General features: G+C 47.5%; 1 protein-coding gene across 5 annotated transcripts in view; it reads right to left on the bottom strand.

The window, feature by feature from the left end:
- Nucleotides 1-12,989: 12,989 nt before the first annotated feature.
- The window catches only part of SAMD4A (sterile alpha motif domain containing 4A), a 227,157-nt gene continuing 213,947 nt past the window's right edge, over nt 12,990-26,199 (bottom strand). For all 5 annotated transcript variants that reach the window (XM_027971877.2, XM_027971880.2, XM_042252547.2 and 2 more), the window contains 2 exons: nt 22,840-22,923; nt 12,990-17,662 (listed from right to left, as the gene is read on the bottom strand). In XM_027971877.2, the coding sequence (XP_027827678.1) occupies nt 17,634-17,662; nt 22,840-22,923 (113 nt within the window). In that variant the 3' untranslated portion in view covers nt 12,990-17,633. The remainder of the gene's footprint in view (nt 17,663-22,839; nt 22,924-26,199) is intronic.

The raw sequence follows: 26,199 nt of genomic DNA, 5'->3' as shown, positions 1-26,199 counted from the left end.
TAATTCTTTTTAGATTCATAGAATATTTGTGGATAAGTTGCAAGAAACTAGAAAGTGAGGTTGTCCCTGTGGTGGTGACCTGGGGGACAGTGGTGGTGGGGAGATTGGTTTTTACTGTGAACTTCTTTATAAGATTTGAGTTTTGTACATGTATGCTATTTAAATAAATACACATACTTAACATCTTTGGCATTTCTCTGGCATCTATGGGCTGGCTGTGTGGCTCTGGGCAAGTCATTTACCTGCTCTGAGCCCTGATTTCTGTAAAATCAGATAAAAGTCACACTGAGAGGAAATTCCCTGTTGTTGTTGGGACTCTGAGCTTTCATTGAGAAGGGCCCAGTTTTGATCCCTGGTCAGGGACCTAGGATCCTGCAAGCCACACTGTAGTGTGGCCAAAAATAAAATATTCAATAAAATAGAGTTACAGAACTGATGAATGAGAAGAGCCTGTGCAGGGTGTAGAGTACCGGGCATTCAGTGAAAGGAGCTTCTGGGGTTGTTTATTTGTTATGTTTAAGTGGTTACCATCCAGATGCCAGGACAGGAAGAGCAAACCAGGCTAGGCGAGACGTAATGGGGAAGGGTGCGAGCATCTCAGAGCCAGCATGGCCGCTTTCTCATTTCTTCGCAGCGCGTCCACCCAGCCCGGAAACGTGTGCTTATTTGCGCTGTGCTGTTCCCCCGCCGCCTTCCTGGAGCACACGCGCGGGCAGCTGAGCCCAGACTATCCACCAGAGGGCGTCAGCTGCCGCGCTGCCTCCTCTCTCGTTTCTGGAGCCACTTCAGCCGCCAGGATGTGATGGGAGGTTTGCCACGGAAAAGGTTTAAGGTGGCCTTTTCTTTCTTGTTACGTCCACCGAATACACAGCTTATTGGTTTCAGTTAGGCCTAGGGGATGCTAAGGCACCAACGTGCAGCTAGGAGTAACACCCCTGGGGATGTGTGTGTGTATGTGCACGCATGAGCTTGCAAGATGTGTGTATGTGTGCATACGTGTGCAGAACCCTGGGCTGTGAGCTCCAGGTCATTTAGCATCTGCCTGGAGGGTGACTCTGCCCTGAAATGACTGAGCCTCCCCAGGCTCTATGCCCTGAATAGTCAGAATGCCTTACATCCCAAATCTCACCATCCTAACCTGGACCGAGGTCTCCTTCACTTCTCATCTCCCCGTGGCTTTGTCAACAACCTCTGCCTAGACAGGAGAAGGAAGGAAGCCCCAAGAGAATCCTATGTCCCAGCTCGTCATGCTCCAAATGCTCTTCTCTTTGCAGGATGATGTCCCCAGCACTCAACAGGCTTTATCAGCACCCTTTGACTCCACCTGCTTGCTCACAGCAGACAGGGAGGCTACAGGACATTCACTCTCAGCAGCCCCTATGTGGCAACACCGTGGGAACTTACTGCTCCTGAGTTTAGATCGTGTCTAAGCCTAGAGCCATGGTTTGTAGACTCCAAAGGGAAAGAAGAGATGGTCAGTGCATAGAATGCTGGGGTTTGTGGGTGCTTCTAGCCTGGGGAGGGTTCTGGGAATTGCCCTGAGTCCTTACTTTATAGCTTATGACTCTTGCCATTGACTGGTGAGGTGTGGACTAGACTGTACTTGGGATTTGTAACAATGATGATGTTAACCACTAACTCTCAAGAGTGCAACCTAGGTGATAGGCACTGTTCTTGGTGCTTTGCACACATCAACTCAGCTGATCCTCTGAATAGAGGACTAACTATCTCATTGGGCATTTAGTACCTCACTCGGTATCACTTCTATTTTACAGATGGAGAAACTAAAGCAGAGAGGAAGGGTAATTTACCCAAGGACACACCCAAGGTGGCGCTAGTGATAAAGAGCTGCATGGCAATGCAGGAGATATGAGACACAGGTTTGATCCCTGGGTCGGGAAGATCCCCCTGGAGGAGGGCATGGCAACCCACTCCAGTGTTTTTGCCTTGAGAATCCCCATGGACAGAGAGAGACTGGTGGGCTACCATCCATAGTGTCGCAAAGAGTTGCTCATGACCGAGTGACTTAGCACATGCGCGCAGAGCTAGTAGGAGGCATAATTGGGAACCGAACTCGAAACTGGGCTTCAAAGACCCAGGGGTTTGAAGCCAGCCTGTTCAGTTTTGTAGCACTTTCTTCAAGGTACCCAGGAAGGGAGAAATCCCATTGTCCAGGTGAGAGAAGCTAGATTCCGAAATGGGCACAAAGCTTCTCAGAGTCCCAGTCAAGGAACATCCCCTTCAGAATAAATATGAAAAGGAAAGCATCTTGAAAACGTGCCCAAGTTGGGGTTTGGGGCACACCAGGGTAACTGGTGGCCCTTTCTTGCTCAGGAGCCGGGGTCCTGCGAGGCATCCAGCTCGCAGTAGCAGCAGCCACCTCCCACACCTCTGGGCGCTGTAGGCTAGGAGGAGAAGGAGAAAGCCAGTCCCTCTGGGTTGCAGGGAAGGGCGAGGCTGAAGCCTCGTCATTCCCAGCACATCCAGTGAGGTGGGTGGGAGGCTGCTGCAGGCACTCTGCTCTCTCGCACCTGTTCACTTTTATTCTACTTTTTGAGTCAGTCCCTCAGACGCTCAGGTTTGCTAGCTCCCTGCTGGTTCCCCATTGAACACAGCCTTTGAAAGGGAGACTGAGTCAGAGCTGCTTCAAACATGCCTGGAAGGTGAGAACCGCAGCCCATAAAAGCACTCTTCATAGCACTAAATTCCTCTGCTTCAGACTCTTTGAACCTGGAGTGATCCACAGGTTGCAGCCCAGCTGGAGACGTACGATAAAAGAAACTGGTCTGCTCAGAGTCCAGTGGGAGCTGACAGAGAAAGAGAGTTTGACAAAAGGGAGGCTGGGCCTGGTGGGGCCTGGTGACTCCACGATGGGCCACAGGTATGGCAGGAGGTCATCTGGCTGCCCGGGACAGCTGCTGGTCCCAGGACGCCACTTCTAACTCCTCCGAACTCTGAAAGACAGTGAACCCAGGTGAAAAAAAAATACAACCAACTAGTGAATATACCAAAACAGAAACAAACTTACAGATATAGAAAAAAACTAGTGGTTACCAGTGGGGAGAGGGAAGGGTATATTGTACAACACAGGAAATTTAGCCAATTAAAAAAATTCATTTATTTTAATTGGAAGATAATTACTTTACAATATTGTGATGGTTTTTGCCATACATCAGCGTGAATCAGCCACAGGTATGCGTGTGTCCCTCCCACCCTGAACCCCCCTCCCACCTCCTTCCCCACCCTGTGCCCCTGGGCTGTCCCAGAGCACTGGCTCTGGGCGCACCAATTTTTCTTTATATATATCATTTTATTTATGTATTTATTTTTGGCTGTGCTGGATCTTCGTTGCTGGCTTTTCTCTAGTTGTGGCGAGTAGGGGCTCGTCTCTAGTTGCGGTGTGCGGGCTGCTCATTGCAGTGGTTTCTCTTGCTACCGAGCACCCGCTCTAGAGCACAAGCTCAGTAGCTGTGGCCCACGGCCTGTGGGCTGTGTGATTAGTTGCTCCGTAGCATGTGGGATCTTCTCAAATCAGTGGTCAAAGCCATGTCTCCTGCATTAGTAGGAGGATTCTTTACCACTTAGCTACCAGGGAAGCCCTAGCCAATGTTTAATAAATGGAGCATAATCTTTAAAAAATCTGAGTTACTATGCTGTACATCTCCCTGGTGGCTCAGACGGTAAAGCATCTGCCTACAATGCGGGAGACCTGGGTTCATTCCCTGGGTCGGGAAGATCTCTTGGAGAAGGCAATGGCAACCCACTCCAGTATTCTTGCCTGAAAAATCCCATGGATGGAGGAGCCTGGTAGGCTACAGTTCATGGGGTCGCCAAGAGTCGGACACGACTGAGTGACTTCACTCACTCATACCTTTAATGATATAATGTGCTTAGTTGCTCGCTTGTGTTTGATTCCTTGTGACCCCATGGACTGTCAGGCTCCTCTGTCCATATGGATTCTACAGGCAAGAATACTGGAGTGGGTTGCCATGCCCTTCTCCAGGGGATCGTCCCAACCCGAAATTGAACCCAGGTCTCCCACATTGCAGGTGGATTCTTTACCATCTGAGCTACCAGGGAAGCCCAAATTACATAATTATATAATATTGAACAAAATTATATAATATTTATGTAATATATATTCGCCCACTATTACATACTTTATATAATATATAAAATTATATAACATTGTACAAAATTATATAAAATATACAAAATTATGTAATATTGTACATCATTTATACTTCAGTAAAAAAAATAAAATTCTCCAACAGTTGGGAATTGGCCAGACAGGGACCCCAGGACCTTACGCACCCAGGTGCAAGGTAGGATGGTGCTGCCCAGCTGCCTTGAAGTCAGATGTGGCCACGTGACTTGCTCCTGTGGATGAAGTATGAACTGCAGTGATACTTCTGGTGGAAGCTCCATCCTTCTTTTCCGCTGCCATGGCGATCTTAACTCCAGGTGGGGGCCGTTGTGCCAGCCTCAGCTCCAGAGAGCTGTGTGGATTGGAGGCCCCAGCTGAGCTGGGATGGATGGACAGCACCGTGAGAAATAAGTCTTTGTGGTTTTAAGCCACTGAAATTTTGGGGGTGCCTGTTAATGCAGCATAATCTAACTTATGCTGACAGGTATGTGGATAATCAGATTGCTGAATCCTGGCTGATGGATCCCTCAGCTAATATGTTATGCATCCAGGCAACAACATTCTTTAACCTAATTAAAATACACCACATAAGTTCCAAAATTGAGTCTTTGGGGCAGGCATTGCTAGCACTGCTGCAGGTTAGTGGGGGGAGAAATTTGGGAAGTGGCTATGAGCCTGCTTAAATGCCACTGCTTGTTCTGCCCGGCTTAGAGGATTCCTGTAGGGAGGTCCCAAGGACTGATGAGTCAGGCGCTTAGTTCTCTAATGTGTCAGTGGAATACCTGCCTTTTACCATCATCTATCAAAGAAACAGAAGCATGGTCACAGACCACTTCGGTACAAGAGGAGAAGCTGGTCCCTTTAATGTGTGAATCTCACTCCTGGCTGCACGTTAGAATCACCTGGAAGCTTAACATCTCCACACCCAGGCTGTTCCCCAGAAAAGTCAAAGTCTCTGAGGGTGGGCTCGGCAGCAGCAGCTTGTGAAGCTCCGCAGCTAATCCATGTGCCCGGCCGAGCACCACAGCCATAACATCTCCTTTTCCTCCAACGGGGGCCATATTTTAACCAATGTTTGAGGCAGTCATTTTGTAGAATTCTCCTGCTTTCCCGTAGCCGTGTGTCTCAGGCTGCTGCAGATGCTGGAAAGAAAACGCCTGGAGATTCAGTCTCTGAAGGGTAAGTACTCATATGGGGAGATCCTGGAGCCTAATAGTCCCCTCCTAGGAGGATCTGGGCATAGACGGACCTGGACTTGCCTCCTTGCCCAATAACAGTTCTGTGACTTTGGACGAGTTTCTTGACGTCTCTGAGCCTCAGTTTCCTCATCTGCAGTGTGGGAATAATCTAATGCCAGCCTTATTGGCTTAGCACAATAGTCTCTGCATAACTACTAGCTAAATTATTATTTCTCCCAGGTGACTTGTCTTGAATGATGAGGAAGGTCCAGTTGTACAAGTTCCATCTGCTGCCCTTAACCTGCAGCACTCCTTCAGTGGTGAATGGAACCTCAACTCTCCAATGACCCCAGCCATAAACTGGGGAGGCATTCTGGACTCTTCAGTCCACATCCAATTCATTATTAACCGTGATATCCTGCTAAGGACCTCACAGATCCACCCTGTTCTCCCCATCCATCCTGCAACTTCCTTGAGCTTGAGCATTATCTGAATTATGCAGGAGCCCCTGGTGGGTCTCCCCAGTGCCTCTCCTCAAATCCCTTCCCCAAAATGTAGTCAGAGTGATCTTTCTAAGCTATAAATCTCCTTATTAGACATTAAAGCAAAATTTTCAGTTGTAATAATTAAGACAGTGGGGGTGCTGGTGGATGAATAGACAACACATTAATCGAGAGAAAAATAGGAAGTCCAGAAATAGATCTACATACATAGAGGAAGTTGGTATATTACAAAAGTGGCATTTCAAATCAGTGGGGAAAAGACAGATTATTCAAAAAACAGCACAGGCACAACTGGGTGGCCATGTTTGCATAGAAATACAATTGGATCCATGCCTCATGCTTTGCACAAGGAATGGTTCTCAGATATAAACATAAAAAGGTAAATCCATAAAAGTCCTAGAGGAAAACACAGTATAACTCAAAGCAGAAAGTGCCTTTTAAAATGGGATTCAAACCTAGATGTCCATCAGCAGATGAATGGATAAGAAAGCTGTGGTACATATACACAATGGAGTATTACTCAGCCGTTAAAAAGAATTCATTTGAATCAGTTCTGATGAGATGGGTGAAACTGGAGCCAATTATACAAAGTGAAGTAAGCCAGAAAGAAAAACACCAATACAGTATACTAACATATATATATGGAATTTAGGAAGATGGCAATGACGACCCTGTATGCAAGACAGGAAAAAAGACACAGATGTGTATAACGGACTTTTGGACTCAGAGGGAGAGGGAGAGGGTGGGATGATTTGGGAGAATGGGAATTCTAACATGTATACTATCATGTAAGAATTGAATCGCCAGTCCATGTCTGACGTAGGGTGCAGCATGCTTGGGGCTGGTGCATGGGGATGACCCAGAGAGATGTTGTGGGGAGGGAGGTGGGGGGGGGTCATGTTTGGGAACGCATGTAAGAATTAAAGATTTTAAAATTAAAAAAATAAATAAATTTAAAAAAAAATAAAAAATAAAATGGGATTCAAATTCCAGAAGCTAAAAAAGAAAAGACCAAGAAGTTCAACTACATTTAAAAAACTCTCTATGGAAATAATCACCATAGGCAAAAATCATAAGTTTGGGTAAAAGATTTTAACTCATATCACAAATCAAACATAAATTTCACAATATACAATGAGCTTCTACCAATGATTAGAAAAAGACCAACAACTTGATAATAAAATGGACAAATATATGGACAAACATTTCAAAGAAAATTACGAATGACTATTAAGCATATAATTTTTGCAATAGTCATGTATGGATGTGAGAGTTGGACCATTAAGAAGGCTGAGTGCCAAAGAACTGATGCTTTTGAATTGTGCTAGAGAAGACTCTTGAGAGTCCCTTGGACTGCAAGATCAAACCAATCAATCCTAAAGGGAATCAGCCCTGAATATTTATTGAGGAACTGTTGCTAAAGTGGAAGCTCCAATATTTTGGCCATGTGATGCAAACAGCCAATTCACTGGAAAAGATCCTGATGCTGGGAAAGCTTGACGACAAAAGGAGAAGGGGTGGCAGAGGATGAGATAGTTAGGTAGCATCACTGACTCAATGGGCATGAATTTGAGCAAACTCTGGGAGACAGTGGAGGACGGGGAGCCTGGTGTCCTGCAGTCCATGGAGTGGCAAAGAGCTGGACACAACTTAGCAACTGAACAACAAAATTAAGCATATAAAACTATGGTCAACCTCACTCAAGTGAAATGCAAATGAAAAGGACATATGTTATTTTTCGCCTATTAGATTGGAAAACATTTTAAAAATTGGTGACGTAGGAATTGCTGTGTGTGTGTATGTGCTAGGTTGCTCCATTGTGTCTGTTTGTGACCCTATGGAGTGTCGCCTGCCAGGCTCCTCTGTCTGTGGGATTTCCCAGGCAAGAATACTGGAGTGGGTTGCCATGTCCTCCTCCAGAGGAACTGATGAAGACGGTAAGAAATCAAGCACTGTCATCCATTGTTGCCAGACACATAAATCAATGGAAGGGAACCTGGGAAACTAGCCAAATGACAAATATTAATAACTGTGATGGTTATCAACTTGGCAAGGCTCTAGTACCAGTTATTTAATCAAACACAAATCTAGGTGTTGCTGTGAAGGCACTTGGTAGACGTGGTAAACATCCTGATGTCAGGTGACATCAGGTAAAGCAGGAGAGCCCTTGATGATGTAGGTGGGCCTCATCCAATCAGTTGAAGGTGTTAAGAGCAAAACCTGAAGTTTCTAGGAGAAGGAGAAATTCTGCCTCAAGACTGAAGCACCAGTTTCTGCCTGAGGTTCCAGCCTGCTGGCCTTCACTACCAATTTCAGACTTGCCAGCCGCTGAGAATGAATAATTCCTTAAAACAACCCCCTCACTATATATCTATTTAGTATCTATCTGTCTGTCTTCTCGATGTTTCTCTGGAGAACACTGATATGATCTAGCAATTCTACTTTTCTATTTGTGGGAAACTTGCATGTACATCAAACGACCCATGAACAATGCATTTCATCACAGCAGTGTCTGTAACAGGGGGAATGAAGGCAGGCTGAGGGCCCATCAGCACAGCGCTGGAGCCCTAGGTAGCCACCACATGTGAGACAATGGCAGAGTAGTTTCCAAAACTGATTTAAGTGAAAAAAGAAAAATAGCATACAACGACAGTGTGTTTGTGTGCTTTTCTTCGGAAAAATCGAGAAACTAGGTTAGTGTCTGTAAATGTATAAAGTATCTCTTGGTGGCTACATAAGAAACTAACTCTGAATGCCTCTGGCATGGGTGCTGAGTGCCTGGGGCAGGAGAAGACATTTCACTTATGTTCTTTGTTCTACAAAACATAACCCCTCATATACGATCCTATCACTTGCAGGCAAGGGACAGGAAAGGTGGAGCCCATGCTTTTTACAGTCGTTGACAAGGCTGTGATCCTCTGGTTCCAAACCCATTCCCAGCCCCTAAACCCACCACTCCCTGTTCTCCATTCCTAAGTTGTCTGTTCTCCTAAGTTGTTCTCCATTCCAGTTGTCTGTTCCCTTAGTTCCTCTGACTCACACCACTCTCTCTTGCCCCCAAGTCAGGAGCGCCCCCAGGCTCTCTCTAAGAACCGCTTTTCCTTGGGGTTGCTTCCTCTCTTCCGAAGAAGCTAGTGGTGTTTGACTTCCTTCCTGGGAGGAGAGCTGCAGGCTTTACTCCTACACTGCCCTCTTGTGGACACCTTGACCTCTGGGCGCCTATCATTCAGGCTGAGAGACTGAAAAGAATCCGCCCCCCCCCGCCCCGCCCCCCCTCAGGGGGCCTGCGGGGCATCTCAGGTTTTCTCTGGTTGGCCTGGGATAGATGGCTCACTGTTAGCGGACTTTCCTACCAGATCCACAAGAGGCTTGGTGCTAGCCCCCTGCATGGCATCTGCTGTTTATAGACACGCACTGGTCAGCACCCAGTCAGCAGGAAATCCTGTTGTACGAGGAAGACAGCAAACCTGGGGCCTGTCCCCTGAAGTCTTTTCTGGAGGAGGGGTTGATAGGAACACTTTAGAAGTGCCTCTGGATAAATGCAGTGACTGAAAGTGAACAAGGGCTCAGATGGTGTCTCAGGAAGTGGAGATGAAGTCATCTGGACCCCAAAGCACAGAACAGGAGAAAGCACGCAGGGTGTGTTTTCTCTGCCCAGTTTGGATATATGCATTTGGTAATGGAGGGAAGGAAATGATGTCAACATATGCATTTCATCTCTCAATAATTTCTCAAAGACACAATTTGCTGTCTTTGGACATATTCCATCTTGGATGAGTAATAGGGTCATAGGTCCATGTCAAAAGGGACTCAGGCAGGTATAGCTACTGGAAATCCATGTTCAGCTTTTTGCCAGTGAGCAGCTCTGGGATAAACTAAACAGAAAGCAAAGTGGAGAGGTTCCGCTGGACAGGTTTGATCTTGGGGTTTGGAGGTTCATCTGACTTTACTCCTGAGCCTGTTAGAATTTTGTGGCATGGAAAACTGCAACTATCTCCCAAGGATGCTGGCACAAACAGGGACACCCAGTTCTGGCTGTGGTCCCCACAGGGAGGTTTAACTGGAACCTTTTGGCTGTCTTAAGTTCCAATAGTTCTGGTGGGATCGTTTCACTCACCAAAACTCCGGTTTTGTTTCTCCTGGATTGGTCTTAAACACATAAAACCTCAAAAAGCTGTGGAACACACTATTTAAAAACATGCACTCTGAGTCAAACGTAAACACAAAGCTGTCTTTTTATAAAGTCTGAGCTTTATAACTGTGCCAAAATGTTTCTCTGTCGGTTTTAAAAATTGAAGTAGAAACCACTAAAGAGTGAAAAAATATTCCAGGGAGGAAATTCTCAGACATCAAACAGCCAGGTTTATATCACAAAGAAGTCACTGTCTATGCCCAAGGGCCCCTTGGGCAAGGCTGGTGGGCTGACAGCCGGGAGGACATGGAAAGATCACGCGCTCCAGCGGAGCCCCTCGGTCATAACGATGTTGTGCTGACATTTGTCAAACTTTCCAACTTCCCAGGCACCCATGTTTCCTACTTCATGTACCTGTGATCCTAATGGGTAGACAGATCCCTCCACCCACCACACGCAGAGAAGCTACCTTCCGTTCTCTATCCATCTGGGCCAGAAGCCAAGAGCGGGAAACATGAAGACCATGCTCAGGGTTACCATAGAAACGGTGCTCTTTCAGGTGACCCGTTTCCAAACAGCTTCAGCGGGGTCTAACCTCCCGCCACTGGTCCCATTACCTTCTGGATCCTCCTCTTCCAGCATGTCGCCTTTCTCAACAATTGTTTTAGGCTCTTAGAAATGCCCAGTGACAAAAGCACTTACCATTCTTGAGCCAACATCCGGGCATCCCGCAGACCTGCCGGTCACCCCTCTGCCACGCCGCAGGCAGAGTCAGTACGGGGGAGAGGAGATGTTGGCCTCAGGAATTCTACCGTCTCATCTTGAGGGCAATCTCCCAGACTGATTTTGCTGGCTGGCCCCAGAACTTAGGGAGAGGAACAGGACTATGTTTTAGCAAATTGACAGAATAATTTTGTCCTTTGACTCTAGTGTGAGATGGAGTGGGGGGATTGTAATTTTTTTTCTTTTGTTTTTCTCAAATTTTGAAAAAGAACCGGACTCTGGGTTGGAAATAAACAGCCACCTCTGACAACTAAAATTCACAGGTGGTTTGAGAAACACTGAGCTAGGCCATCCTAGAGTGGTAAAGTGAGGATCCAGAGGCAGAGATGCCCAGGGAAAGGATTGTTTTCAAATTTTGTGAGGTGTGTGCGTGGAAGATAGAAAATGCGAGTGGAAGGGTGTCTGCGAGATGGGTGCCCGGCTTCCATGTGGCCGCGTGGCAGCTGGGAAGGGGGCCTGGACAGTGTGGGCTGCCACACTCTGCTGCTGGCGGGGTGGGGAGGGGCAGAGCACGCTGACCAGCCAGCTTTTCAGAGGATTAGGTTCTGGTTATAGATGAGCTTCTCCATACCCCCAGGCCCTCCCCTCAGGCTCTGGGGACAAGAGGTTCTTGGGCTGATCAGGAGGCAGGGCCACAGATAGATGCAGTTCAAGGGACCAGACCAGACCAAGGTACTTTGACAGAAGCCTGGATCCTTCTTGCATTCCCCTTGCTGAGCTCTCATTAGCATGGGGAGCGTGAGTGGATTGTACCTATTGGTGCTCCTTCTGGATTTCTGGCTCAAGCCCACTGCAGCCTCTTCCAAGCCAGTTCCCTAAATAGGAACACCTATTTAATAAATACCCCTTTAATAAATGCAATTAAATCTCTTCTTGGGAAGGGCTGATAGGGGAGTCCTGAAAACTTTACGATTTAAGTAACCTTTTCTCCAGGATTCCCTTAGAAAGATCACTAACGAAGAGCTACAGCTTTGCTGATAAAAACTGCTAACCCATCCGTTTCGCATACTGTGCTGAGCCCTTTATGATTCCTCTAATCTCACAACTCTCATATCTCCCTTCATTCCACATATTTTGTACCCTATCCTTTCCCCTTCAGAGTACCCTGAGTCACACTCAGGGATACAGCCTCAGGGATACAGACTCAGTCACACTGTGAGATACAGCTCATCTGGGTTATGGGAATTTAACTTTGGGAGGAATTTCATTTAATGTCTCAGCTACAAGGCATTTCTCCCATTTCCAGGGGTCATTTTGGGTTTTTCCACTCTTGAGCAGCTTGAGCCTGGTGAAAAGGGAGTAACCGGGTGGTCACTGTCACCATGTGGAGCCGTAGTTGCTTAGGTTTTGGTGGTAATAACGTCCGTTAACGTCTGTATCCTATGTTTTCTTTTGTCTTTACCTTTTCCTTTGGGACTAGGTTTCTAACTACATAAACCTTGAGTATCGTAGTTCCAAACCCAAACCAAACCCAAGGCTCAGAGTGGTTAAGTAGCTTGCTCAAGATCACACAGCCAGAGAATATACATAAATACATGTGGGTTATATATTAGTAAGGGAGGAGGTCTTCTGTTTGACATTATTAACATTCCTGTTTTCTTCCTATTCCTCCCAGAGGAATACGCATTCACTTTTTTTTTTTTAATTTACAAGGTCTTAGTTGCAGCATGTGGGATCTAGTTCCCTGAGCAGGGATCAAAACTGGGCCTCATGCACTGGAAGCTCAGTCTTAACCACTGGACCACCAGGGAAGTTCCCATACACATTAACTTTTAAGATAGAGGACCCTGATGCTGGCAAAGATTGAAGGCAGAAGGAGAAGGGGATGACAGAGGATGAGATGGTTGGATGGCATCACCGACTCAATGGACATGAATTTGAGCAAGCTCCAGGAGTTGGTGATGAACAGGGAAGCCTAGGGTGCTGCAACCCATGGGGCTGCAAAGAGTTGGACACGACTAACTGACTGAATTGAACTGAGCGGAATTAGAAAAAAAATAAAACTCACTTTGCTGAAGCCAGAATTCAAACCCAGGTTTGTCTCTCCAACCATATGCTTAACTGACTCATTATTTAGAACTTATATTAATATACATCATACTGGAAGGATTAAAATGAGATTCAAGCCACGTGTAGTTAAAAACCTCAGGTCTCCAAGGAGGCTATTGTTTATGCTGTGGTTAAGGGGTAAAATGTGATTTCAAAGGCATTGAGGGTGGAGAGCAAGCTATAAACAATACCACCTGCAAGGTTCGAATTTTTATTTAGAAACACACCCCTAAGACAGGTGATACATTTTTTGGTTGCTCTGGGCACAGATCAAGCTGCATAAATGTTTAACACCTCTTTCCCTACCTTTTTGTTAAAAAAAAAAAAAAAAAGTAGCTCACAGTTGGAAGATACAGCTTTCACAGAATGGTCAGGTGGGAATAGTTTACAGGATTTCAGGCTTATTCTTCCTGGCTGGCTTATTCAGTTCTTATTTTCTAATCAATCGTATTGACAAAAAGGAAAGAAAGACACACACCAGTGTTACAAAACCTTGTATTAATCATTTCCCTTCACTTTCAATATAACGTTGATATGAAATATAGCCATGATTCTTAGTTACATGGGAGGAAATGAGTAATAAATACATTGTAGCAAGTTTAAACCACGAGGGTGTTTCACTGGTAACAACATTTGAAAACTGTACACTTGCAAAGAACAGCATCTTCAAACATTAGTATATCTGTATATCAGTAAAGCTTTTACATGTAACAAACATGCTATTTCCATATATGACAAATTTAAAAAATATGCATTGCTTGGCAACATGAACTAGGCAAAAATAGTTCTTTGTTCACTAACTTTATACAGGAAAACAGGACGAAAGGCATGCATGTACAATAGGGATGCCTGCACGGGGCATGCAACAAAAGAAAGCTTTTTAAAAGTCAGCTTACATTAGGCATAAATACATGAGGGTTATATATTAATAAGGGAGGAAGTCTTCTGTTTGACATTATTAACATTCCTGTTTTCTTCCTATTCCTCCCAGAGGAATACACATTCACCTTTAAGTAAAGATAAAGGAATTACAAAAAAAAATAATAAAACTCACTTTGCAAACATCTCTGATGACTTGTAAAACAAACAAAAAAAATCAACATTAGTGTTATCACAGCCCTATGTGCAAATTTTCCCTCCACAGGGCCTTCTTGTATCAGGCACACTCGAATGCCTTGGTTAGGCTGCTTTCCTGCACCAGTGTTGGGGCCGCCTGCCCAAGACATTTCCAGAGGACCAATGTGACGGGGGCTGCCTGCCCCCCTCTCACTGCCCTTCTGGTTGTGCACCTACATCTTCAACCCAGCTCAGCCCCCAGCCCAGGCTCTTGGGAAGATCCCAGTTCCGGGGCGGGGAGTGAACATCTACAAACCTGGCACTGGCAGTAGCTGAGAGAGGGGCAGAAGAACAGAAGACCCAGAGAAGGCTCCCATTCCGCAAAAGGCAGCCGACGACACCTCAAAAGAAAACCTTGTTTCCCTCAGTGTCTCTTCAAAGGAATGGGAGAGGGGGCCCAGCTGTAGCTCTAATCCTGAGGACCAAAAACGGACTGTTAGTACACAGGATTGGAGAGCTTGGTGCAAACAGCCGCCCTCTGCAGGCAGACCCAGCAGCATCTATTTTTGCTTGCTGGCCCTTGGTTTAAACAAGTGAAACTCAAAAAGCATGTGGAAAACAAAACAAAACATATCAGCAGCAATGTTTCATTTCTTGCACACAACTCATGTGCGTCTTCCTACTGTTTCTGGTAAGAAACCACTATGAATAAAAAGCACCAATAAAACATCATACATGATAACAATATCGTAGAATGCCACTGTCCCTGGGACAGTGTAGAGATGTCAAATACACACTGCTTAAATCAGAACAAGGGGAGGAAAAAAACCCATGTAGTGAAATAGATTTTACTCTGAGATTTTTAATGTTTACTATTTACTTAATATAAAACAGTTGCATTTGGGGGTCAATGGGTAAATACAAAAAAAGGCACTGCCGCTTTATTACTAAATATCCGACTTCACAGCCTTATGCATGCAACCATTTGATTTTTTTTTTTTTATAAATAAAGTTCTTTTGCTTTAGAATTTTTAGATTGAGCTGTATACCTGCAGTCAACACAGGACTCAAAACAAGGTGGGGACAGGCTCCTAAAATTTATCAGAACGCTCAACTTAAAAAAATTAAAACACTAAGAGCAAAACACAACTAAGTAGATAAATCTATACACAGTCAATGAAAAATAAGCTTTTCTTTTAAAAAAAGAATTATGTTGTTATTAATAACAGACTTTATCATGGTTACCAGCCATAGCAAGTTAATAAGTAACATATCCAAAATAATATCTCTAATAATCAGATAACCATTGTTTCTATATTCAGTGAAGGAATAAATAGAAATTCAGATTTGCAAATGCTTTAAGGTCTTCTTCCTTTTAAAGGATTCATGCTAATGTGATTGTGTTCACAATCTGTTTTCTGAACAACCCAAGTCTTTATGGATACATGTGTTTTGCAGCAGATTTGAATGCTTTCTCACTTCTCCACGAGATGTGTTAACAGCCCTGCTTCTTCTATTAACGTTCTCAGCATCCAAAATCACCTTCGCAAACCGTCTGGTCTTGCCTTTGGCCTTCAACATCTTTGACCTGTTCTTCCCAGCTCACACATGATCGTCCATCCCAACACATTCCCCAAGTAACCCTAAGCTTGCTTAGAAAAGGGATGTGGAGGATGAATGTTAATGGCACTTGGTTAAAAAAAAAAAATCAACTACAAAATGCTGCCTCTTTCTGCACATGAATTTGCATCTTTAGAACATAGTCGTCACCCAAGGAGAGCTCTTTTTTCCCTAATGCAATGCAGGATGTTGTGGATTCAAGCCTTCTATGCTTGCTAAAGGCTCTTTGTGGCTAAGATGTTCCCACATTTTAGACCTTAAAAGGATTTCACAAGCCTCGCAACATCCAAGGTTGGATTGGGTGTACATTTTTAATCTGGAAGGTAGAAGAAAGCTGTTTGGATTTCATTAAGGCCTTGTAAATGTGTATTTACTTCATTAACTTATTTTTTTAAAAAAATAACTCTAAGCAAATGCAGTGATTTTCATGGTCTGATCTCTTAAATTTCAACTCTGACTTTGCTAAAACAAACAAACAAAAAAATGGTACCAGACTCACCCATTCAGTAAACAGGCCTCCTACCATCTCCCTGATCTCTCCTCTGGCCGAGCTGGCACATCATCATTTACACAACCCAATTTTCCAGCGCAGAGCACAGCTCCTCATGGATTTTCTCTAATACCCTCCCTTGCATCAAATTCCGAAACATAGTCTTTCTTGCCCTTAAGAAATAGAGCTATTACTTTGTGGTAGCAGAGTTTGTTAATCTCTCACCATGTAAGGAGTAGTTCTGTCTCCCTTCCGTGTAGGTAGATAAATCAGCCCACAACACAGCAACTCCCTGCTGTCTGTAATAGAACCTTCCTGTCCATCATGAAGTCGACCTTTCCCACATCATCTTCCCCGGCTCACTTGCAACGTCTCCCCGCGGCTCTCTCTGCCACTTGCTGACTGACCATTTATACACTGTTGCTGGACCTTGCTCCTCTCTTCCTTTTCCTCAGCGGTGGTTGATCGAACCTTGAGGGGCTAGGCTCGGCTTCCTGCGAGCAATCCCCCGTAAGTGGTATTTTGAGCTTATCATCTGGATATTAAGGCCTCCTGCCAGGAAAAAATATCCATCCTTGCCTTTTCTCCTCCAGTGGAACTTGTACCCACCTCTGTGTGTGTGTGTGTGTGTGTGTGGCCAGGAGCGATAGGATGAAACCCCCTGGTAGGGTGGGGAGAGAAAGGTGTCTCTGGGTGAGAAGCAAATTCATCACAGAAAAGGGCAGCAAGATTCTTTTCGACTCTCCAGGTGACTGCGCGCAATCCCGTAACCGATCACATGGTGGCGCCCTCCCCCGGTGCTCCGCTCACTCCAGCCACATCCTCAACTCCACCTACACGCTCCTCCCACCCACAGGTGGGAGACACCACTCAGGCCTACGTGACCGCACCCTTCTTCCCGAGAAGCAGAGCCTGGCAGCCATTTAAAAAGACAACCCTGCTGCTATTATAAAAATAGAGGAAAAAAATGAATCCCTATCAACAAATCCTTTACAAAAACCATAGTATGAAGAAAAGTTCTATCCCAACTCTTTACACATTATGTACCCTTTAAAATTGTTATGTAAACAATACACAAATCAAAGTTTATCTGAAATTTTGTTGGAGCGGATTTCTCCCTTACTGCCCCAGTTGCCATGTGGACTTCTTGCGGCTGGATTTCAAGCAGGGGCCTCAGAGAATCCAATCAGAGGAGACGTAAAAGCGAGCCGCCGTCACTCGCGTTTTGGTCGCGGGCATCCATGCCTTCCTCCTGGGGTCTGACTTCGAAGGTAGGCTTCTGAGAAGGCTCCCAAGGCAGGGGCGTCTTCCTCCCTCCCGCATCTCTCATCTCTTTCCGAGCTGTGCTCTCCCCCTGAAACCCCCATTTCCATCCAGGAAGCCACTTGCATTCCCTCCACCTCCTCCCAGTCCTGTTTCCCTTAGAGACCCCTCCCCATGCCCCACACCACGCCATCCCATGACAGAAACAAATGACAAAATAACCAATCCCAGGTCTACTGATATGTTTACAAGGACGACCTACGCTCTCACAAAATCAAAATGGGAGAGGGACCAGGGGGAAAAAAAAGGCTGCAGAGTATCTTGGAGGATTCTGTGCAACCCTGAAGATGGCTAACACTGGACCCGCAGCAGTCGATTTCACGGCCAGCGCGGTCACTCTCATCTTCAGCTTCTAGATTGTGGAGGTCCGGTCAACCCCGTCTGGGAGAGAAAGGAGGACACAATGGGCACAGGTGAGCAAAGCAATTCCGTTCATGCCCACCAACTCCAGCATCATGCATGTCGGACCTCCCAGTCCCTGAGGACAGATAAGGGTTAAATTCATCCATCCATCCATTTGCTCATTCTTCACACACTCACCCACATTTTTGCCAGGAGTTATACAGAGCCTGGGAACCAAGCTGGAAAGACCTAATCTTCACCCTTTAGTCCAAGTATATATATCCTGGATGGGACACAGACATGTAAGTTGACAGAGACATATGAGGGATAGGTGCTCTGATGGAGTATGTACCAGACATAGCAGGAACACGGAAGAAGGAGTGTTTAAGTTGCCCTTGGAAGTCAAGGATGGTTTCACAGAGAAAGATCTGGCCTGAGGCGGTGGTAATTCTGACCCATCACAACAGAGCAGACCAGGGGGATCTGTCTGACCCAAACTGATCCAGATTGATCCAGGTTCTCTGTCTCAAGAATCTAATCTAAGGTAGAGACACCGGTGAGTTTTGTTTTGTTTTTTTTTTTTTGCACCTGGAACTGAAAGATCCTATGGACATTCGAGAGTGCTGAGGCCACCCAGTATATGTCATATCTGGGTTATAGAGAATCAGCGGAATGGGTAAAGTGGGGAGCATGCCTGGCAGAGAGGAGAGGCCACGAGTGAGCAAGGGCACAGAGGGAGCCAATGGCCACCCAACTCCTTTTCACATGGGACTATGGGAGCGCCCTCAGAATCAGACCATAAGGGTCTCATGTATTGTGAACAGGAGCTTGGACATAGGCAGCTGGGGATTTATAAATGGTAGAGTAATAACCAGATTTGACTTCAGAATGGCTTCTCTGGCATGGCTGGTGGCGGGAGTGGTCCACGCTAGAGTTTCTCCAGTGAGCAGAAAGAGGCATGGATCAGTCATAGCAGGTAGAAATGATTAAGTTCAGTTGACCACTAACTGAAAGCTAGGATGGGATGCAGTATGCCTCCCTGGTTTTGCTGATGTCCACATGTCAGCAGATGTGTCCGGGTCTAAACCTCTGCATCACAAGCCCTGTCTAGCAAAGGTGCATCTATAAGTAATAGGCAGAGCTCAGCTATGAGAGGGTGCGGCTGAGAGTTCAGGGAAAACTGGAGGACTAAGTGATATGGAAGGGCCCTGAGCTCACTGCAGGGTCTTCTGACCTCCTCATGGGTGGGGCCAGAATTGCATCTTGCTAGCAGGGACTTAGGGGGAGAAATGCTTCTTTAATTCATATTTTTAATGAGATGACTGTAGGTCCACACAAGAAACAGCACCCTGTTTCTGGGTTTGCCCCTAAGGTTAACAGTTTGCAAAATTATATTACCACCAAGATACTGATGATGTAATCTACCCATCTTACAGATTTCCCCAGTTTTACTTGTACTGTGTGTGTGTGTGTGTGTGTGTGTGTGTGTGTGTTAAGTTCTATGATTTTTTGAGAGATTCTAAAGAAGGGAAGCAAATGGCCCTGCAAGCATCTGTACTTTCAGATGATCAATCCTAGAGGTCCCCAGGTGTGCACTAATCACCTCTCCCACCTTCTGTGCATATCCGTTCTTAGCCTCTCGAGTGCTGGCTCTGCAGTGGTAACCAGTAGTGGCAGAACAGTGAGCATGTGTATGTGTGCACACACATGTGTATGGGTGAGGTAAGGGTGTAGAGGCCACTCCCTCATCTGTAGAAGTGCAGTGCACAATCTTGCTGGGCCTCACTCATCCACTCATTAATGCCAGCCTTTCATAGCTGTCAAAGTAAGGATCTGGAAACAAGGAAATCTCAACTAACCCAGGCTCAAGTTGCATTTTCATGGAATTCTATCCCTGAACCTCACCCTCCAAGGGTGATGGTTGGTATTCAACTGCAGGGAAACAACCAATTGGTTAAGTGCAGACTCAACATTTGCCGTAGGGCAAGTCATGCCCTGCACAACTCAAAGGGGCACCATTCACATGCAGTTATCATTGGTTTTATAATTATTAAGGTGAACTTCAAACAAAAGATGGAACACTGTCTTGGGAAAGTGGAGCCTTTTTCCGATTAGCACAATGTCTCCATATCCCCTACTATAAGTGGGGTTTTAAGTCCTAAGAAGAAGTGAGGAGAGAAGGTGAGAAGGAATGACAAGGTGATCAGGTGATGCATGAACCTCAGAACATCAGAGGGTGGACCAGGCATTCCTCCTAATGGTTTGATTCACTATGGACTGCATTCTGCTGGATGGAGCCTTGTTTTTGAGGCTGTGAACATTCCTGCCCATATGACCCCTCTGCGGGAGGAGGAGAATGGCCAGGCCTGGCACTGAGTCCTCCTGAATACCTGGGGCTACCAGTCGGGAGCAAGCCATATAAAGCCAGGTGAAAGCCTTAAAGACTCACAAATCAAGATGGCAGAGGCAACCCCCTCCCACCCCGGGCTTCCTCACAGCTTCTATCGGAGGAGCGTGGCAGGGAAAAGAAGAGATGGGTAGAGAAGGCCAGAGAAAAGTAGCTTAGACCCAGACTGAGAGGGCAGCAGTTATTGGAAGAGACAGGGAGCAGAGATGTCATCATGAAAGGATGGGCCCAACAGCCTTAGAATAGCCCTCCTGGGATATGGTGTCCCAGAAACTTGGATACCTCTCTGCTCTTTCCATGAGATGCACAAAGAGGAGCATATTTTACTACTCTGCTTTCCTCTCCCTAGTCATTTGTCCTGTAAGATGACTTCATTCACTGGCAGAAATTCTGTCCCCAGCAAGGTCATCTCCCCTGGCGCCTGGCTGGGGTCGGCCAGCAGGAAGGTGCTGTCAGAGGGGGAGGGCACACTGCCACTGCACCTAACCAGGCCATCCTGAACCTAATTTGCACCCACTGATCAGGAAACTGCTTATAAGGCTCCTCCCAGAAAGGATTATTGAGGAAAAAACACAGCAATAAAAAGGCTTAGGAGATTAACAAGATGAAAACATTAGCAAAAACAACAAAAAATCAGTTCACAGAGGTTCCCTGTAAAAATAAAAGAACTGTAAGAATAAAATTAAGAATAAAACTGGAAGAATAAAATTCCCTGTAAGAATAAAATTAGGTCTTTTCAATGAAAACCTCCTTTTAAGAAGGAGTATTTGGCATTCTTGCTACTAATGATGACGATGTTAGTACTTAGCAAATTGATAAGAGCATCTGAGGTGCCAATTATCTGAGCTCTATCAAGCCCTGGGGGAGTGGCCAGTTCTTGCTGACTCCCACAGGCGACGTAGGACTGAGCAGAGTCCCCCCAAGCCAGCTCCAGTCAGGTGTCAGGTGGGAGGGCACCTGGGTGCCTGCGACGGGGCTGAGTTTGGCCTGAAGTCTCAGGTCTGGAGGCCTTCCCTTTAGGACAAAATTGAGATATAATTTTCTTACCATACATTTCACCCTTTGCAAGCATACAGTTCAGTGGTTTTGAGCAAGAGCTGTGTGGCCATCACCACCATCTAATTCCAGAATATTTTTGTCAGCCCCATAAAGAAATCTGGTACATGTGAGCAGCCATTCTCCATTCCCACCTCCCTCCAAACCCTGATCTACTTTCGGTCCCTGGAGGTTTGCCTACTCTGAACACTTTGCATAAAGCGAATCATACGCTGTGTGGCCTTTGTGTCTGGCTTTTTCACCTATTAGCATAACGCTGTGCCGGTTCAGCCATGGAACAGCACTTCATGCGTCTTCAAGGCTGAGTGACAATCCTGCGTGTGGCTACGGTGAATCTTGTCCATCCATGTCCATCTGCGGATGGACCTCTGGGTTGTGTCCCATCACGCCTCAGGGGCTGTCAGAATGTTGACCCAGTCTCCCTGGTTACCTGGAGAACAGGAGCTGGTGGCACCTCCCCCAGAGGTACCAGGAGTGAACCAGTGAGGCGGCAGAGCTTCTAGGATCTGAACTGAATGGCCAAGGGAGAGTGTGGTGCTTGCCAATGGGGTTCCCTGGAACCCCCAGAGGGAGGGGTCACAGAGGGAGCTGTGTACCCCACCATCCATCTGGTCAGAAGCCCTGGGAGGCCTTCAGCCTGCTCCCTTCTGTTTCTGAGCAAGGGCTCTCTCTGGGCTTCGGAGAGTCTTGCACAGGTGAGATCAGGAGGGTGCAGTCCCGGTCTGTACTCTGCTTCACACAGAGCATTTATCTGCCTCATATTTGGTCTCAGGATAAGACTGCGTTGCAGAGACTAGAAGTCTAAACACCCCTGATCAGGAGGACAAAGCTCTCTGGAGCAGTGGCCGATGACAGCCTTCCTCTGCACCGCCGCCGGCTAGCACACAGCGTGGCTCTACGTGGGGTGAGCAGTCCAGCCTGAAGAGGGCTGTCGGGAAGGGTCACAGGAGGCCTCTCTGGATTGCCGTGACTCACAGCCTCCCCGGAGGTTGGCAGGAAGGGGCGGACATCTCTCCTCTGCCTGCCAAACAGCCCCGGGGCTGGCAGCGAGTCCAGCCAGAGAAAGGCACCCGTTTAGTACCAGGAGGGCACTGAAGGCCTCCCAGGGCTGCTGTGATGACACAGGGCTGCAGGCCAAACTCACAGTGGGATGACCCAGCTGCCTCTGGGAGCTCCTCTGGGGCTGCAGCCCCGCACAGCACGGATGCATCCAACTAGACCGTCCCTGTCAGACTGAGAAGGACGCCTCGGGGCCCCGGGCGTCATGAAAGCCATTTGGAACAGGGAGGTATAAAAACAGGCAGGGATTTTGGTTTCAGAAATTCTATTTTTAGAGCACGTTGGGATATGCTTGGACCAGACTGGGGGATCTAGTGCCGAGAAGGAAAGAATCCAATGCTGTGGGGGGATGTTTCCACTAAAAGCCACGTCTTGTGTTCCTGACTCCTCCAGTGCCCGCATTTGGCTGGGACAACCACGAGCCTGGGACTCCAGTGTGCCCTGGGGGGTGGGGCCTCTGGGGAATGAGGAACAGCGTGCTCTCCGGGGCCCTGAGTCACCCCCAGAGGGGGAGCAGGAGCAGGGTGCTGGGGCTCGCTGCGTGTGGCGTCGTGTGCTGTGGATGGTGTGGCTTCACGAGGGTCCAACAGCCCCCACCCCGGCCTCTCTCCCCTGCCCCTGCCTCCCCTCCCTGTGCCCTCTTGGCCAGTGGTTCTCCCAGGTGTGCCATGCCATGCCGGGAGGACACACTCACCTCCCAGGGCGTGCTCGGTCATACTGAGGCACAAGGACTCCAGCCTGTTGTTGATGTCGGGTTCAGTCACCGGGAGCTGGAATTCTGCAGGGGACAAAGGGATACATTGGTGACGGGGCCCTGACAGCAAGGAGAAAGTATGCACAGTGCCGCTGGCTCCACCTTCAGGGTGAGGGTCTGGTGAGCCTCCCCGCAAGGACTTGGGGGGCCAGCAGGGCTGCCTCCCTGCAAGGACTTGGGGGGACCGCCAGAGCTGCCTCCCTGCGAGGACTTGGGGGCCAGCAGGGCTGCCTCCCTGCAAGGACTTGGGGGGACAGCCAGAGCTGCCTCCCTGCGCGGACTTGGGGGGACCGCCAGAGCTGCCTCCCTGCGCGGACTTGGGGGGACCACCAGAGCTGCCTCCCTGCGAGGACTTGGGGGGACCACCAGAGCTGCCTCTCTGTGAGGACTTGGGGGGACCGCCAGAGCTGCCTCCCTGCGAGGACTTGGGGGGATCGCCAGAGCTGCCTCCCTGCGGGGACTTGGGGGGACTGCCAAGATTGCCATGGAGACAGTGTGTTGCACTTGGGTTCAACTGACCTCTCAGTCTGTTAGACACCCTGAGTCCACTGCAGCTGGATGAAAACTGGTGGCTAAATATAGCTGTCATAGTCACAGTCTGCCAGCCTCTGCTCAGACCCCTCCAGCAGCTTCTCACTGGGGTAAAAGCCAAGCCCTTCCTACAGCCTGCAAGGCCCTGCAGACCTGGCCCTTGTCACCTCCCTGCCCTCATGCAGCTTTCCCGTCCTTCACCCCCTCCTCCCAGACCCTCTTCTACCCCAGGGCCTTTGCACTGCTATTCCCTCTGCCCAGAATGCTGGTCCCTGGACGGTCCCAGAGCTCACTCTCTGCCTGCTGTCACGTCTCTGGCTCTACTGTCTCCTTGGAAAGGACTTTCTGTTCATCGCAGTGAACAGCACTTTTCCACCCCATCCTGTTGCTCCATTTTTTCTTCGTCACCGTCACCGACACCTGACATATTCTGTGTGTATTTGTGGCCTCCTCCCAGCTGAGTGTTTGCTTCACTGGAGCAGGACTTGGCTCAGCTCCCTGTGCCCAGAACTGGGCCTGGTGCATTTCTGCTTCATTATGAAGCACAGGAAAGGAAAACCATAGCCTGGTGGGAACCCCTTCTGAGTCCAACACCCTGCTGGGTGTCCAGTTCTCAAGTGGGCCTCCCAGAGGCTAAGTGACATATCAAGGCTAGCCGGCTGACACTAGCTGGGACGGGAACCCACACGGGTGTGACCCTAGGGCCGGTGTTCTCCTGCACACCACACATCTGCCAGTGCCTGTCAATGCTCTTGGTCTCCAAGCACTTTGAAGCAAGGGTTTCCGCTGCCCAGGACAATATTGTGCATCCTAACCACAAAGCCAGCTCTATCGTCTGGACCCTCTCCACCGCTCCAGGCTCTGGGCCCTCCTGCTCCAAGGGAGAGGCAGCCCGGGTACCTCCTCTGTCCTGCTGGGGCTCATCACCAGCACTCTCTCCATCGTTTCCACCTGGCGGAGGTCTTGAACATCCTTGACTAGTTTGGAAGCACCTTGCAGACACTTCCACCATTGTCATTATGATGCTTACAGATTTCTCTGACTCTCCCATGATACCCAGCCATGGCCTTCTGCACACCTCATACATGTCTATTGAGTGATGAAAAAGATGGAGCAAGAAATAGAAGGGAACGGACAGCTATTGTGAAACTCAGACAAAACTGTGAAATTCCATGGGGAAGGGCAGAAAAACCCCTGCCGTGGGATGTGTTCTGAGTGCCTGGGAAGTGTCAGCACTGCTGCTGCCTTCCCGTGTGACCCTGAGAAGTTCTTCCCTTCCTTTGGGCCTAGGCTCTTTTGCCCGTAAAGTGGGGAAAGAATCCAGAGGCCCCGACTGCAGGCCGCTTCCTGGCTTCTAAGAGTCTCCACTAGGGGGCGCTTGGGGCCAGAACGGGAGAAGGAATGAAAAATGAGGTTGGTGGTTTGGTGGGAGAGGAAGTTGAAACCAATGGCTAAACCAAAGTATTTGTTTTCCTGGATGAGCTATACATTTAGGTCTCCTCTGCGATCTATGTTCCCCATTACCAGCTAATTCAGAGGCAGATGTTGTTTCTGTTATTTAAAATTCTCAAAGAGAAGGTTCGCAAAATGGATCACTATGAGGAACACTGGAGAGCAGATTCTGACCCACGTTCCAGCATCCATGGGTTTGAAAGACAACTCTGCCAATTCATGAGCAGACAGAGGACGGCTGGGCTTCCAGGGAAGAGAACGTTCTCCATGGAGAACGGGTCTCCCTGGCCCCACCCACCCCTGCACTCAGAGTAGGGCTGGGGCAATTAGACAATCCAGGGAAGAGTATTTTAGTATTTTCATCCATTCATGTGAAAATCATATGCATGCAAAAATTAGCAGCCTTCAGGGTGTGAAACCTATAAAATAGAAACACAATTATATATATAGCCAGTTAGCAAATAGATTAAAAAAAAAACCCTTAGCAATTATAGCCATCCATATGCTCATTGTAAAATTTAGTTTACTCTCTAGCACTCCCCTTTAAACAAACACTGTGGAGAGATTTGGATAAATAAAGATGCTCGACATTTGGAGAGAAGTGTTTCAGCTGCAGGATTTCTTGCCAACACGCAGCAAAATGCCATTTCCCAAGCCTTGGATTGCGTGTTCCAAAAACAGGGGGCTGAGAAATGTGGGGCTCTCTGCTCCAGAATCTCCAAACCTTCGTGGCTGCTCTTTTAGGTTGAAAGTTGGCATGCTTGCTTTTAATCCTCCAGATCTTCCCTCGAGGACATGGGCAGAGTCATGACCCCCACCAATCTTGAAGTGGCTCTGAAAAATTCTAAGTCTTGGGAGAAGCCTGTATGTTTGCACAACAGAGTTTCCTAAGCGTGACTTTTTAATTGTGTACTTGGTAAAAACAGATCCGAGGCATCTCCCCGCATATACAAGACAGAGGGAGACCAGCCGGATGAAAAGCAGCTTCTATCTCAGGCTGGAAGCCCTCAGCCATGATTGGCTCAGTGGGCAGCTCTCTCAAAGCCCTGGCTAAGTATCTGGGCAACTCCTGCCCACAGATCCACATGAACTACAGGCCAACTCTTGTCCTGGCTCCTGCTCACCCTAGGGGCTCATCATGTTTATCCCGGCCCCTGCAGCAGGGGCCAGACAGATGTAGTTTTGAGTCTTCAGGAGGACATACAGACTCGGAGCCCTCTGTGTTATTGCCCTAGCAGGGCTGCTTCCTTAGCTCAGATGGCATCTCTGAGAATGAAGGATTCTTCCCCTCTCCACCAGACCATTCCAGGATGTGTA

This window comes from Ovis aries, chromosome 7 (genome assembly GCF_016772045.2).
Source record: "Ovis aries strain OAR_USU_Benz2616 breed Rambouillet chromosome 7, ARS-UI_Ramb_v3.0, whole genome shotgun sequence".
Taxonomy (NCBI): Eukaryota; Metazoa; Chordata; class Mammalia; order Artiodactyla; family Bovidae; genus Ovis; species Ovis aries.
This window is presented reverse-complemented; position numbering and strand designations above follow the sequence as displayed.